This window comes from Pleurodeles waltl, chromosome 8, assembly GCF_031143425.1.
Source record: "Pleurodeles waltl isolate 20211129_DDA chromosome 8, aPleWal1.hap1.20221129, whole genome shotgun sequence".
NCBI classification, from domain to species: domain Eukaryota; kingdom Metazoa; phylum Chordata; class Amphibia; order Caudata; family Salamandridae; genus Pleurodeles; species Pleurodeles waltl.
This window is the reverse complement of record NC_090447.1, coordinates 1,404,524,320-1,404,540,266: the sequence shown is the minus strand read 5'-3', so window position 1 is coordinate 1,404,540,266 and position 15,947 is coordinate 1,404,524,320. Positions and strand designations below refer to the sequence as shown.

The window sequence follows — 15,947 nt, the reverse complement described above, 5'->3', positions numbered from 1 at the left end:
ACACGGCCTGATGCAGATTTGGCTAATTTTCCTTCATGTCCAATGGGATTTCAGGCCCAGTAAACCAGGAGGCTGCAGAAAGATATTTAGGCCCGATGCCTGGGTGGGCCACCCCTAGTCCCCGGTGTCTAGTGGTCTTTCTGACCTGGGAAGGGCAGGGGCAGTTGGGGCTTGACTTCCTCCCAGTATATGTTTATCTTCAGCACCTTTATCACCACATTTTCTAACTCTTTTGTATAAACTGAGAAGGGACAATCCTCTTTGTCTAATGTTCTTGGGGATCTAGTAGTAACATGAAAAACAGGTACAAATGTACCACATGTTTTCTGTTTGGTTAAATTTGAAAAACACAGTTTAGCCATATGATGCACAGATATGATCAAAGAACCCTGTGATGAGGACTGTTTTACTCAATGATATCTGAAAAGTAATTAAGGCATTTCCAAAAATAAAAATCCAAGAGTACTCAAACGCCTGGTGTGATCCTTTAATGAGACTGACTGCTTGCAAATGGAGAAAGCAAGCCAATATGTATGGCTTAACCATCCTATTCTCCAGTCAAGGAAGAATCAAAATGTTTGTGACAGTGTCACTTACATCAATATTTACTTACTATGGTCTATTTCCCTAAATGGCCATTAAACCCTAGTAGTAGCCAAATCTGGATAGTTGCAGAAACTGTCTATTTGAAAATGTGACAACTGAAATGCCCAGACGCTTGGCTCAAATAATTCAGTCAGACAGCAGAAATGGACATTCAGTAGTGTGGCAATCACCCTTAAGTTATACTACAATGCTAGAATCCTGACAGAACGGAGGGGCAGACTCTTGTATCTTTCATTTCACTGACGGCTATCATACAATGTATGTGGTGTGAAGAAAAAATACTTGTATGTGTCATTAACTACACATTTTTCTCTTTAAGCTACAAGTGTTAATATGTTAAGCACAGGTGGTTTATGTCTTTGCAACAGTAAATGAACAGGAAAAACAAAGTTTGCTTTACTTTTTTGTTGGATTACAAATGTAATACTAATTTAACATTTTTTGATAACAACACAACAACTTTGCTTAAAAGTAAATTCCCAAAACCGTAAATATCTAACAGGCATATACCCCTGACACCAATATATTTTTATATAAAGGTATAACTTGACTTAAATTCTGTCTGTATTTCAAAGTCCAGCTGTATTCTGGAAAAATTAGAGTGCATCCACAAACTCGTAGGCTTCTGGGTATTCACAAATGTTTTGCAATTAGTTTCGCACCTTAAACAGGTTTGCAGATTTACTGCTGTCAGGGTCACAACTAAATCATTATGTAAGTGAAATTAAAGTGAATGTGGAGAGAAAGCTGCCTAGAAGTGATGGGAATCCAAGATAAAAACAGTTTTGGAGTTCTTCCAGATTCACATGCCATGTATTATTCCACCATCTAGTGTTTGGTTCATGAAGGTTTCCTAATCATTTTTTAGGTTGAGCATTGCAGTGCATAAGCGCTGCTTTTCCGACGTGTTGGTAAGTATCTGGGCTTTTAACAACGCCCATCACTACCACTCGTTTGTGGGCTTGCCCTTCAAAAAATACTTTGATGACATTGGTAAATGGTTTACCTTTGTCCCTCCCTCGGGAGGTTTTGTGACCACCCTGGTCATCGTCCCTGTTACATGGCGAATTGCACTTTTGCCGATTAGTTTAACTGCAAGCAAACCTTTTTTCCTTTTGTGTGTTTTCACGCTGATGCTCACGGCGGCTGTAGCGCTGTGAATCTGCTCCCTTATGTGAAACTGTTTTACTTTTAATTTTCAATTTATGTGGCAAGAAAAGTCCAGTTAGGAGTTTACAACATTAATAGCTGTAACTCGAGCAGATGCGAGACCCGTTGCTTGTTTTTTTTAGGTCTCAGCTAGACCGCGCATGTACTGCTGCTTCAAGACATTTTTTCAAAAGTGACTTGGAAGTCACCCATTACTTACAGTTTGTAAGCTTAATCACCACTGTCATTTGCTTGTGTCCTGTTGGTCAGCTGCAGTAGGCTTCCTTTATCTTCGTGACTTTGCCCCTCCCTCGGAACAGGGACTCACTACTTGTGTCCTTCCACTGCTCACAATGCTTACGTGCTACATTTTTCTTTGGGTTAAGCAGCACTCTACCAGACTGCAGCGTTTTCTGCTGACCAACTTCTGTACTTCTCTCCCATCTGTGTCCACCCAAACTAGCCCCTGTTGCTTGGCCCCACCTGCCCATCTTTCATTGATGTCCGTGCTTTTACCTGCCTGTAAGTCCCCCTTCCACTGATGTGTATGTTGTTGCTTGCTCCTCCCTCCCATCCTCCAATTTTGGTGCTCCCCTCACGCCTCCCTCCCACCCCCTTCATGTCTGTGCTGCCCCCGGCCCTTCCTTACACTCTCCACTGTCCATCTTCCCTCCTAGTCCCACCTTTCCATTCTCCATTGTTCGTGCTGCTCCCGCCCCCAATCATCCTTTCCCCCCTGTTGCCTGCTGAATCGCCCTCATTATTATATAAACCAAAAATCCAATACCATGCAGCCAGCACTGACGCGTCACAATGCTGTTTTCCGATCCTATATATTGTCAGTTTTGCCTGTCAAACGTGCCTTCCCTCTCTCTGTGTTGCCTGCCTCCTCCTCCCAACCCTCATAACAAAGAAAAAAAATGCACTATGACACAGCCAGCGCTGGCAGCTTCATAACATTTTGTTTTTTTGTTTGGATGAGAGACAAAGGCGGAGCAGACATATGGTTGGAGGTGGCTAACTGCGCACCCAGTTTTCAAAGAAGCTGCAGTTCTTAAATTTTGTTATACAATGTCCCAACATAATGCATGCTTTGTTTGCAGATCAAACTCTTAGCACCTTGTGCACAAAACCTGGCATTTCCAGTAAATTAATATGCATTTTAAAACCAATTACCATGAAAATGTGTTCAACTAGATTTTTCTAAACATAGCCTATTGCTGCAAACACCGAAACAATCCAAGCCTTGGTGGTGCTTTACAGGAACTAAACACAAGAGTTGTGGAAACAAGCAACAGATGACACATAAGCTCCGAGCAATGGACACAATATTGAGAACCATCAAACACTGTTCAGTATGTTTTGCAAAAGGCTCTCTAATATCTCCTTCATCTAGGACGGGTTTGTGCTTTGTTTACTAGAAGGAATGGATGTGGTTTGTTAAGTTTTTAGTACACCAGGGTTTTAAGTGTGCCAGATCCCTCTGGGTCTCAGACCCGGTAGCAATTTAAAACAGGCATTGAAACAGGTCTCTTTTGGGCCCTGTTTCCATTTCCTTAACTTTTCATGCAAACACATAGATTGCTTCCAGAATAATGAAAGTAAAAAAACATTGTGGTAATTCATGTTGTTCCTGTTTATATTTCTCATGCTTTGTGGGAGTCATTTTGATGACTGGCCTGAACCTCTGTCTATTCCCTTCACCCTGGCTCGAAAACAATGTCTTGGAAGCTCCCACTGAGCTAATGAGATTTGCAGTTCTAAGGGTTCACTGCTTTGGGAAGCTGTTTGCTGTTTTTGTAAAGATGGACTTTTTTTTTTACAGTCTCTTTGGTGCTACTTTTTTCAAAGGATCCTCTACAGCTTGTAGGACTCCCATAGGTACTGCAGTATCATTTTCCGTTTTCCAAATGCTCTAAAGACTCTCCTACAGCATAATTAAATAGCTTGCCCCCTCTAAACAAAGTGTTTATGATTGCAGATTGTACTCTGGGTTTGAATCCAGAGATTCTACGTAAGAGTACCTTCCCAAGATTGCGACGGTGCACAACTGCCTGGTGAATCAGCAGAACCTAGGGATGAATTTGGGCAGATGTTGGCAAGCCTTTTCCTCCTGTATCATAGATTTTGCTCTTAAGCTCGTCAGGGAGATTCTACACGAGTTATCCTATTTTTTCCTACTGTTGGTGGACATACCTACTGAACAGTGTTGGAGCTGGCTTGTTCTTCTGCAGCTGGCATTCTCTCCATCACTCTACCTTCTACACCCATCCTGTTGCTACTTTTAACTGGAGAAGCACCCCTTGATTGGGCGCATTAGCACTTTTATGAGAGGCTGTGACAATCGGAGAGTCCACCAGCACAGTTATTTATTGCAATTCCTGCATAGAGGCTTTAGGCTGCTTCATCCTAGGTCTTACTGCCTTAGAGGATGGCGTATTCTCTCAAGGCCTCACTCCCTTGCCACATACTGCTTGACAGCATTAGAAAAAAATGACTTCTCTTCAGCTTTGCCAGAAGCATTTTTAAAAGCAAGCAGGATTCGGTCTCCTCTACGTTCAACTATATGCCACAGGTAACAGTCCCCTTCGCCAGTGAATGGCACAAGGTGATATCATCTAGTGGGAATGGCCTAGATGTACAAGAGTCACTCTACTCTTGTGGAAAAATCTGATTCCACATTGTGACCAATAACTCCATTCTGGCTGTCCTCCTCTAGGCGCATCTTTGATTCATGCCTAATGACATTATCTTGAAGCTTTTACAGCTTAGGAGTTGATGGGGTAAATTCTTCCTCCTGTTATATCCCTGTCTTTTTTGGGGGTCTTTGTGCTTTAAAGAGAATTTTAAGTCCCTCAAGGCTCCCTTGAATTGTTTTATATCTCACCTACAAAGACGCTTTTTGCTGTCTGTCGGCAAAAGAGACTTTTGAACCATCCCAAAATCTAACAATAACCCTTGAACCCATCCACTGTTCACCAACTATTCACTTTATTGTCACTCATTTCCTTGCTTCTTATTTGACAGCTTGCCTTTCCCTTCTTGTATTTCTCCCTCCCCTGGAGCACAGCGTATTTAACATCCTTTTGACTGGCTTACTTGTATCCTATGACAGTTCACATTTAGGAAACTACTCCTTTTTGTTCACGCACTCCATCAGGGTGCATATCTTTTCTTGCTTTCATTGCTTCTTTTCTCCAATACTGACACCACGTGTCCGGAACTGCTCTCTGCGGCTACTTGCTCTATTGCTCCTGTACTGCTACTGCCATAGCCGCCTGCCATCCCATGCACTTAATGTTGTTCCCTCCTATTATCCTTTAATATTTTTCTTCAATCCCCTCACCCACTCGCCATCTGCTTCCCCCACTGCACCTCATTGCTTCCCCACCCTTTGCTGTCCTTTGCATAATATTTGCATTTTCTTTTTAGGGCGGTTAGCCATTATCCGTGTTCTATAAAGAGCTTTTGTGCAAGTAATATGTATTTATTTTTTATTTACTAATCCAAGTTCCATCCTAAACCTAGCAGCCGCTAACAGCAGTTGTGGCATCACACCTAGTGACCTAGGTGTGATGCCACAACTTTTTTGGGCCAATGTTGTTCAGCATGTGCAAAAACGATTTTATTTTTACCAACGCTGCACTGCATTGGCAAAAAGCACTAGGAAAACCAATTGATCAAAAAGGCGCACTCTACAGCCTTCACCAATGGTTATTTCTTTTGGAGCAGTGCTGCCATTTCTGCTTCGAGATACCATTTTTGTATGTTGACTGTCTCTCTCAGTTCAACACTGTGGCTTTCTTTTTTTATTGGGTGGAGGTTTTCTGTTTCCCTCTTTCTAAGGTCCTTCATCTTTAATCCTTCTAATGTCGATGCCCTTTCAAATTCAACCCAAGCATGAAGGTGTGTACGCTCTGGTGACTGTCAACTTCGATCCAGAGGTCTCCTTTACATTTGGAGCTGATTCGACTGCTGAATATTTCACCATTGACAGCTGAAGCACAGCAGGACTAAACTTCTGCATCATAAGAAATGTTTCTACAGCAAGGTCCACAATGGCCTTCAGGATACTGAAAGGTTAACGTTGAAGCCTAGGCGAGCCCCCGTAGCCTTTTCAGTCCTTTGCTCTTTATCTGGAAGTCTGAGGCCTTTCAGTGAGAACTGTTCTTCCTGTGCCTTGGGAAACTGTGCCCAGCACTGTTTCGCCTGTACTTTTAGAGTTTTGAGCAAAAAAGCATCACACGTCGTGCAACTTTTGGATGGATGGTCGTTAGGTAGGCATGGACGTAAGACTTTATTCATGTCATTTTGTGACACAATTAGGTGACACTGTGGACTGAATCTAAACCGCATGTTTTCCATCTGTTCTGACATGTAAAAAACTGGCAAGATCATGGGTTTCCAGCTATGTGTTATCTGACTCACTGCAGTTTAAGCACAATAAAAAAAAAACATCTCTTTAGGTCTTCAATGCTGTTCTTTAAACATCCCGATTTTGTGGTGGCAATGTCTTATTCTGGGCATCGACGTTTGTCAAAATGTTCCTTTGGTGTTTCCAGTGTTCATCAGATCGGAGCTGTCAAGGATGCTTATGAACCCAAGGGTAGAAAAAAATGTGAAAATAGTAGCTACGTACTGAGTAATTGGGGGCTTACATCCAAAGTTGTAGGGTGCTGACATGACGACTCCTCAAGCCCAAGCCCACCATAGGAAGAAAACAAAAAATAGAAAAGGAAATCCTCTGGATACAAACCCTCGATGGCAGAATAATGTACATTTAACAAGTTTATAGGCGATCCAAGCTACAAAAGGTTTTTTTCATCTGGGAAAACAGCTTCCTAAGAGAGCAACAATCGGATACAAAGTGCATATGCACTCTAGCCTCACATTTCCTCAAGCAGAAGAGCACTCCTGTGTATTTTGATGAATAGATAGAGAAAAGCACATAAGTACAAAAGGAATTCTGCAACACTTGCAAATTATCAAGGCTGCTCTTGGAATCCCCCTAACGTACATAATAATTTAATAATGTAATAGTTAACTATAAAATGATATCTATGGTTACAAGCGAAAATGCTCAATTTTCTTTCTTGACCACAGCGTCTGTGAATCAAGCCAGATGAGTCACTGGATGAAGCCATATAAACTTTTTTATTGTGATGGTGCATTTAGTACCTAGATGCAAGTTGTACCATGCAATCATATATAAACAACATAGAGAGAATCATCCAGTATCTGACACCATGAAAGTAATTAATTTAATACCCAACCCATTCAAAGTCATAATGTACTTTATCAATGGTGACAAATGCAGCATTGTTATCAAGCACTCTTACCAGGGCCTCCAGTTCGAACTCGAGCGTTTTTTTCTTAGCTTTCAAGACAACTATGTCTTCCTGTTCTTTGTTCCTTTGATTTAATAGTTCTTGCCTTCGATTACGCTCCCATTCGAGCTGTCTGTGCCTCTCCAGTTCTCTTTTTGCAGCCTGCATTGTGAAGTGAAATACAGAAAGATTTACTTAAATAGGACTGAATGGTGATATTCACTGTAGCTAAATCCCTGCAATGGTTCAGTTCTTGTGGGTATATATCTATATGTTTATTGTACCTTAGAAGGGCAGGAAATGAACGAGCAAATGAATGAGCTCCACCCAAAATTGAGAACCCTAAAGTAATGGGGAATGTTTTCGGTAATTGAGCGTATGACATTTTTTGTCTGATCATCCCTGCTTTTACAATGCCCTTGCTCGGAGAGGCTCACTGGTGCAGGGTGATATACTACAAGTCTGTTAGCATACATGGAGGCTTTGTGCTATGCTCAATTTATTCCACAGTGATCTACAGACAGACTATTTTGCATATCCTCATATTTCTATCTCATTTCTGGATAATCATAACCAGACAAAAACCTTTTGACTACTATGGTGATCAGACTAGAAACCAGAGACCTGAACACTATTGCAACATTTTCATTTTTTACAGTGTTTCTTCCAAAGTAATGAGATAACCTGAAAATGCAATCAGTGCAATTTAATAGTCAATATCTTTTCAGAGTATTTATTTTCTCAGTCACATCTTGTCCTATTAAATCAAGAACATCAAGTTTAACAGGAGCAGCAACCTACTGAGACTTCATGGGGAGCTATCTACAAGAAGCTGTCTGTGAACCATTTGACTCCCAGTGCTTCGGCTCCCAGATTCACTACAATCAAGTACAAATTAGACTCTGCTAACTCCGCATGTTGTAGAATTAAGACTAAAGCAGCCTCTGTCGAGTGTGTATAAAATTTACGTGATGGGTACTTAAGTGTCCAGTAAAAGCACCAGTGATACTTTATCTTCTCAGTCTGGTTTAGTTTAGAGACTCTCTAAGTAAACAACTGCATGTTGCACTGATGTACTGTCCGGTCGGGTTTATTTCATAGCATAATGACCATGTCTGGCATGGATTCATGATTTGGAGCTAGTGCATAAATTCTGCTGCACACAGAAAATGACATGTTTTAGGTTCCTGAAATTCAGCACAGAACGCAGTTGTCTGTATTTTTAAGGTTGAATGCCTTGAACAAATTAGTAACCCGCCTCTATACCTACAGGCTGAGTAACTTAATTTAGCAGCACAACAAGGACTGCACTCAAACATGTCCTTTTTAGGGTCGAGCCTGGGTTGCATGCGCTCGCGCATGCGTATCGCAGCAAGACTCTCTTGTATTTAGAATAGGGCTCGGAGCCCTGTCAACTTCTCGTCAGTGTTTTTTATTGGTTCGTGGGCTTCCCTAATAAAATCTGCTGGCTTTCATTAGTCGAAGGCAGGCATAACTCATTCCTTTTCCGGTGGCTAGCCCTCCTCGAGCGCAGCGACCAAGTACAGAAAACATGCGAGGCTCGCTGTTTTCCATCGGGCTCGTGGGCTTCTTTTTCTCTAATTTACGAGCGCGATCTCACTTGGCAGAAGTCGAGCGCTTTACATAGTTAATTTCACTTTTTCGGGTTATGTACATAAATGCACTTTTGCCCGATAGGTGAAAAGTCGGGTTAGGAGTTTACAACGCGATCAGCTCTAACATGAGCAAACGCGAGACCCGTTGCATTGTAAATACTTGTTTATAGTTGAAGTGAAATATCTATTTTAGGTAGACGTTATTTTTTTAATTCGTCATATTTATTGCATCAAGACAGTGCTAATCATTACCTGAATTAAAACATCTACCACAGGCGTGTATGCTTGAACCTAGAGTCGTAGTTTGAAATTCCAGTGAAACAAAATCTGTTTTTGATTCGTCCAAGATTGACAGAGAGTACTACTAAACTGCTTAACAACCAGCACCAATTGGCTGGGAATAGTACCCATGAGGGTTGAACATGCACTCTTCAAATACTTACGTCATTTTTATGCTTGCATATTTTTTATCATGTGATGCATCAGCACCAAGGCAGTGTGTTAAGATGTAGTGGGTGTGCAACTGCCTTTGTCCCAGCTCTACTGGCCTTCCACATCCAAGACTGAAAAGACCGCCACTCTGCTTTTCAGAGGTGTTTCGGATCTGTGTCTCCAACACTGTTAATCTTTTAGTCAGTGGTCTGACATCTGAACCAGGCCTATAACTCTTTCTGAAGCAAATCTGTCATGTGACTGATGCTTACCGAGTTCTGTTGGTCCTTTACAGGTAAGCTTGGCATGTGCCTTCTATGATAATGTTTTTTGTCTTTCAAGATGATACCAACAATTGACTGCAAAACTGCTAACTTGGCCAATGTCATGTGTGACACTTTCAGCCTGGATGGCAGTTTCGGCAAGCCGTGCCCTACTGCTCAGCCTCTTAATACCTACATGCAGTTTTCCTTGTGAAGAACACAGATCAGGGTCACCTGTGAAAAGCAGAGTGGCTGTGGCAGTCTCGTCAGTCCTGGACCTGAAAGGCCAAAAGTGTTGGGCAAAGGCAGTTGCATCCCAAGCACCCTTACACTACATCTGAATGATACTACCTTGGCGCTGATGCATCACATGATGATAAAATATGTCAACATAAAAACAACGGAAGTATTTGAAGTGTGCATGTTCAACCCTGATGGGCACTATTCTCAGATAATAGAGTACGACTGAAATGCTTAACAAGTATCTTTCTCTTAAACTTCAAAGAATTAAAACAATGATTGTCCTACTCCTGTTAGTCATTAGAATATATTTTTTTTTACAGTTTGATTGCGAGAGGTGTTATTGCATAGACGAGGAGATTTCTGTTGGAGAGATCTCCAACAATCCTCACCATATACGTCTCTTCAACAGTACACAGATCCATTACTATGCCACCATGATGGCCCATTATAAGTCTTAAGGAAAATAAATGTATATACCTCAAACAGTACGTGATATCAAACATGTTGCCTTGACATCATATGCCAAAGTTGCTGGCGATAGGACTAGGAGACCTTCCAGTAGAGAAAGGCTGTTTACTGGCTACAGTGGATGTGTGTGCATTTTACATATCCAGTAGACATAAGTCTGGAACAGAAGCCCTGAAATATGTTTTATTAGACAAATCAGCCTTTTACTTGAACATTCATACATGTTGATTTGAAAGGGAGAAATCCATCTTGCACCGGAACTACTTCATATGTAATGGTGACTACGTTTTACAATGCTGAGGCACAGCAAGGGACTCTTCATTTGCCCCATCATAAGGCAATCTGGTGAAGGGGTAACTCAAATAGGATTCTGAATGGGGAAATTATGTGAAAAAAGTACAAGAGAGAAGTGTAGAGCTGGGTCTAGTAGAAAGCTGATAATCTATTTGTTTTATGGAGCTGTACTGAAAGGAAAACCAAATAGTATATTAATCTAGTAAATAACCATCATTGGAATTAAAAATTCATATATATGGTTAGCCCTATAATTGTTGAGTTTCGGTATATGCCTATTGATGTGAATGATTCTAAAGTACTGTATCATTTTATAAAAAGGAAGCGCTATCCAGTTCACCATTAAATCCTCAAAGTCGTCACCCCAAGTACACCAAAGAAAGTATTTATGTTGAATTCTAAATAGCAGAGCACAATTGTTTTGATACTGAAGAATACAAACAAATGACTCTGCAAATGTGTCCGCTCATTAGTGGCAGATGCAGAGTGAGTAGCTCTCCTATCCTCCCCTCCTTTCACTACCTCGCCCCACCATTCCTTGCACCCTGTTCATATTTCTCCGGCTCCCCCGGAGACAGCAAGAGCTACTCCCTAATAAAAAATAAAGGCCAATGAGGAATGCAGTTACAGAATTAATAAGCAACAATTAGCTCTGCAGTTCCATTTTCTAAGAAAGATGCAAGAGTTTCTTGTACTGGAAGGAAGACAAAGGCTTCTGGTGCAGATTTAAGAAAGTTCATGGATAGGCTTAGTCAGCTTGTTCCCTAGGCAAAGGTCAGTAGTCACACTCTTGCTTCACCTTCACAATTTCAGGATGAAAGAACAGTGAATACAAGAAATAGACAATGTGCTAGTGATATCTGCCTCAATTATGACAGTGTGGTGTTTTCACTCTGTGAGTAACCAGAGGCTGCATGGTGAATACTACTAAAAAACAAACAAAAACCACAAAAAACAAATACAGAATGCTCCATTTTTTAAATTTTCTGTTGTCATTTGCCTTTCCTCATTCTTGCAGAATAAACTTGTGTAGTTCTCCTTAACTAAACTTTTTTCCTATACCCTGTACATAATTTTCTTTAAGCAGCATTGTTACGTTTGGTTTTTATTAAACTTATTCATCTTAAAGAGGTATATACACTTGTATATACAAAGTGCCTTCCGTTGAAACTCATTCTCTTTAGCAGTGCCAATTGCACAACATGAATCTTCTGAAATTGGTCTCATTATGCTTTTGGATGAGTCAGGTTGTAAGGACGTGCATTAGTAGTGTTAACATCTAGGCCTTCTATTCCAATCCATTATTTTTACATGATTTGATAAGCAAAGCAGCAATTACGAGCATGGAACAGATCTGGACACCGCAGAGCAATGCTCGTTTGATGGCCATGATAAAAATGACAAGACACATTTGATCAGAACTGTTACTTCTTATGAGTCTGCGGTATGTCACATTTAAACATAGTTGTTGCTAAAATGTTACAACATGCAACATAGGCAAAGCACAATAAATACATTTACAGGCTAAAAACTTACAAAACGCTGGGCAGCAAACCAGTTTAAATCAATCCATAAACTGTTGTACATGTGCCTCAAACAAGTGCATCCCAGAAAACAGATTTTATCAGGGATATGACCAACCCATTCAAGAACAGCAGTGTTCTTGAAAATGTGCATTTGCCAAACCTAACCAAAGATAATTAAACACTTTATTAATAAAAACCTACGCTCTCTTAAATTGTGTGCAATGTTCTGCAGATAAGTAAACACCATCTTAGGTTATAAAGCCTTTTTTGTTTGGTCTCCCTGCCGTTTTGGGCTGCTTAAAGTTTGTTTCTGAAGACTTACAGCGTCCTCTGAGTCTAACGAGAAGGCTGTTGCAATGCAGGCACATTTTGCTTTAAAGTAAACCAGGCGAATGGGTTACACTTTCTTTGTCAAAGTACATTCTACACTTTCATGGGAATATTTAAAAGGAATGCACTTGATGAACAAGTAAGTTACTTCGGTTACGCATTATCTAGTAGAGACTATCTAGCTGCAGATTCCTTACCTTTGAAATCCTAGCATCAGCTTCGAATCCAGGATTTTTTGCTGAGCAATAACCTGCATATGCCATCAGGTGGCGACGCTCAGATCCACGTGCGACGTTCGTCTCCACGTGGCGTCGTCAGCATCGTTGGAACGGTCTGTGACGTCACGGTCACCTATAAAGGCACTACCCCGGGGAACTTACGTAAATTCTTTAATCCACGAACTTCCACACCAGAAGCACAGAGTCTCGGATAGGACCAGCAGTTTGTCTGTGCAAAACTAGGGCCCTGAAAGGGATAAACCCTAACCCTACTAGACATATCCGCAGAGCGAGGAGGCATGGGTGGGTGTAAGGAATCTGCATCTAGATAGAGTCTCTACCAGATAATGCGTTACCGAAAGTAAGTAACTTGTTCATCTGATGGAGACTTCTAGCTGCAGATTCCTTACTTTTGAATAAATAGCCAAGCCATAACCTCCTGGCGGTGGGCTGCGGAAAAATCTCCTTTACACTAAAAAGTCCAGTAGGACGGACCGGGACCGGGACAAGTGTCTGTCCCTCCGGACCTAATTGTCTAGGCAGTAATGTTCTGCAAATGTGCGCAAGGATGCCCACGCTGCTGCCTGACAGATATACAGGACTGGTACGCCGCGAGCAAGCGCAGTAGTAGCAGCTTTGCCCCTGGCAGAATGAGCCCTCAAGAGGCTGCTTCCTGGCCAGTGCATAGCAGATCTTAATGCAGAGAACGACCCAGCGCGACCCTCATTTGCGCCCACGTACACCACAAAGAGTTGGTCATCCACCCAGAAATCTTTCATGCGGTCAAGGTAGAACAACAATGCTCTTTTTTGGTCCAGCCGGTAGAGTCACTCCTCTTCTTCAGAGGGATGCAGTGCAGCAAAGAAGGTGGGCAGGGTGATGTTCTGACCCAGATAAAATGGGGTCTCCACCTTGGGGCGAAAAGAGGCACGTGTTCGGAGAACCACTCAATCTGAAAATATGGTGAGATAATGTGACCTAGATGAAAGAGCCGGGCATCTCACTCACCCACCTGGCAGATGTTATTGCCTCTAAGAAGGCTGTCTTGATAGTGAGCAACAATGGCTCAAAGGGAGCACACATAAGAAATGTGAGGACCAGATTTAAGTCCCATTGGGGCATAACAAAGGGCGTAGAGGGAAACATATGTACAAGCCCTGTGAGGAATCTTTGTACAATGGGAGATTTGAAAAGTGAAGGCTGATCAGGCAGCCGAAGGAACGCCAATAAGGCAGAAAGATAGCCCTTGAGAGTACCCAAGGCATAACCCTGCTGGGCAAGGGATATTATAAAGAGAAAGATATCAGAAAGAAGCAGCAAGAGGATCAATAGACCTTTCTATACAATAATATACAAAGCGTTTCCAACGGCAGGCGTATACCATTTTAGTGGAGGGACACCTGGCTGCCAAAATAACTTTACAGACTTCGGGACCAACTGTCGCCGCTCAATATCCATGCATATAGAGCTACAGTTGACAGAATCGGGTGGAGAACCTTCCCCTGCTGCTGCGACAGAAGATCCTTCTGAAGGAGCAACCTGATTGGAGGATTGATGCTCATTTTCGGAAGCTCAGGATACCAGACTCTCCGTGCCAATCCGGAGCCACTAGGATTACTTGGGCCCAGTCGTTCTTGACCTTCTTCAGAAACCTGGGCGGAAAGGCGTACAGGAGGCCTGAACTCCACTTGCAACGAAAAGCGTCGCCGAGCGATAGCTGCCTTGGAAACTCCAATGCGCAATACTGCTGACATTCTGCGTTCTCTGCGGAGGCAAACCGATCTAACCAAGGCTCTCCCCACTGCTGAAAAAATCCTTGCACCATCTCTGGGTGGAGATACCATTTGTGATCCGCTAGGCACAGACAGCTGAGTTTGTCCGCCCTGGTGTACAGAGAACCTGCCAGGTGTTGAACCACCAGGGTTATGTCCTGCTTTTCCAGCCATGTCCAGAGATGCAGAGCCTCTTGACAAAGGGTCCACGATCCCACACTGCAGTTGCAGTACCACACTCCGGTGGTGTTGTCCGTGAACCGCAGAGAATGCAGGAGGTTCGCTACTGTCTGAAGGTAGTTGATGAGAGCCTGGGGCATAGGAGCCTTCAACAGCCATTCATCGAGGGGAAGACTGAAATCCCTAACCTGCGCAGATGAGCTGTCACCACCACCTTGGTGAACACCCGAGGGGCACTGGTGAGACCGAAGGGGAGCACGGTAAACAAAGTGCTTGTGGCCCACCTTGAAACGCAAGTAACACCTGTGGGCGGGCAGGATGGGGATGTGGAGATACGCATCACGCAAGTCCAGCGTTACCGACCAGTCTCGTTGGTCTAGGACAGACAAGACCTGAGCAAGAGTGAGCAACTGGAATTTCTCCTTTTTGAGGAAAAGATTGACGTCTCGCAAGTCCAGAAAAGGGTTAAGACCCTTATTTTTTGGGAATCAGAAAGTAGCAGGAATAACAACCACTGCCTACTTCTGACATCAGGACCCTTTCTATAGCTCCCAGAGAGCTGTAACTTCCTCGCAGAGCAAAATTAAGTGATCCTCCATCAGCCGTTCTTTTAATGGAGGCACAGAGGGAGAGGAAAGACTGGAAGGGGAGGGAAACAGCCCTTCTGTATGATCTGCAAGACCCATTTGTCCGATGTTATGGACTGCCAGCAAGGGAGATTAAATTGAATCCTCTCTCCAACTGGACATGTGTGGTCTTGCACAATCATACTAGAAGAACTTAGGCACTGTGGAAGAGGGGGGCTGGGTGGTGGCTGACCTCTGGCTTGACCATCTGGGTCTGAAGGTACCATGACCTCGTCCTCGCACTAGATGCTGAAATGATAGAGGACAGAGGCTGACCTGTGGGTGGTGTGGGACCACACCCCTTCTGAAGCCTCGAAAGGGGCAAAAGGCAGACTGCTGGCAAGCAGGCACCATAGGCCCAAGGATCTGGCTGTAGCTAGAGTCCTCGAATTACTCAAGTGCTGAGTCTGCCTTTTCTCCAAAAAGGCATGAGCCATTGAAGGGCATGTCCACCAGGTTTGCCTAGACATCCCCCCAAAAGCTAAACGTATGAAGCCAGGCGTGGCGACGAAGGGCCACTGTTGATTAAATCGCCCTGCCTAGCGAGTCAGTCGTGTCCAAACCACACAAAATCGTAAAGTTGGCTGCGTCCCTCCCATCTTTGACGGCTTGAGTGAGTGTCCCCCGCACGCCCTCTGGGACCTGGGAAAAACAGCCCAACAGGCATTAGGTGTTTACGGACTTCAATGCCAGGATGGAGGAAGAAAACATCTTCTTCCCAAGTAGGTCCAGCCTCTTGGATTCCCTATCTGGGGGAGCGGAAGGGAAGGCACCATGGAAAGTGGAGGCTTCGACCGCCAAGCTCTCTGGGGTGGAGTGTTGGGTGAGTAAACTAAGGTCAGTAGGAGCTGGTTGATGGCACATTCGAAGTCCAAATCGGCGTCGTACGATGTCGTT

General features: G+C 43.1%; 1 protein-coding gene across 3 annotated transcripts in view; it reads right to left on the bottom strand.

The window, feature by feature from the left end:
• ITSN1 (intersectin 1) overlaps nucleotides 1-15,947 on the bottom strand; it is a 1,130,286-nt gene that overhangs the window by 739,132 nt on the left and 375,207 nt on the right. For all 3 annotated transcript variants that reach the window (XM_069202488.1, XM_069202489.1, XM_069202490.1), the window contains exon 14: nucleotides 7,095-7,244. In XM_069202488.1, the coding sequence (XP_069058589.1) occupies nucleotides 7,095-7,244 (150 nt within the window). The remainder of the gene's footprint in view (nucleotides 1-7,094; nucleotides 7,245-15,947) is intronic.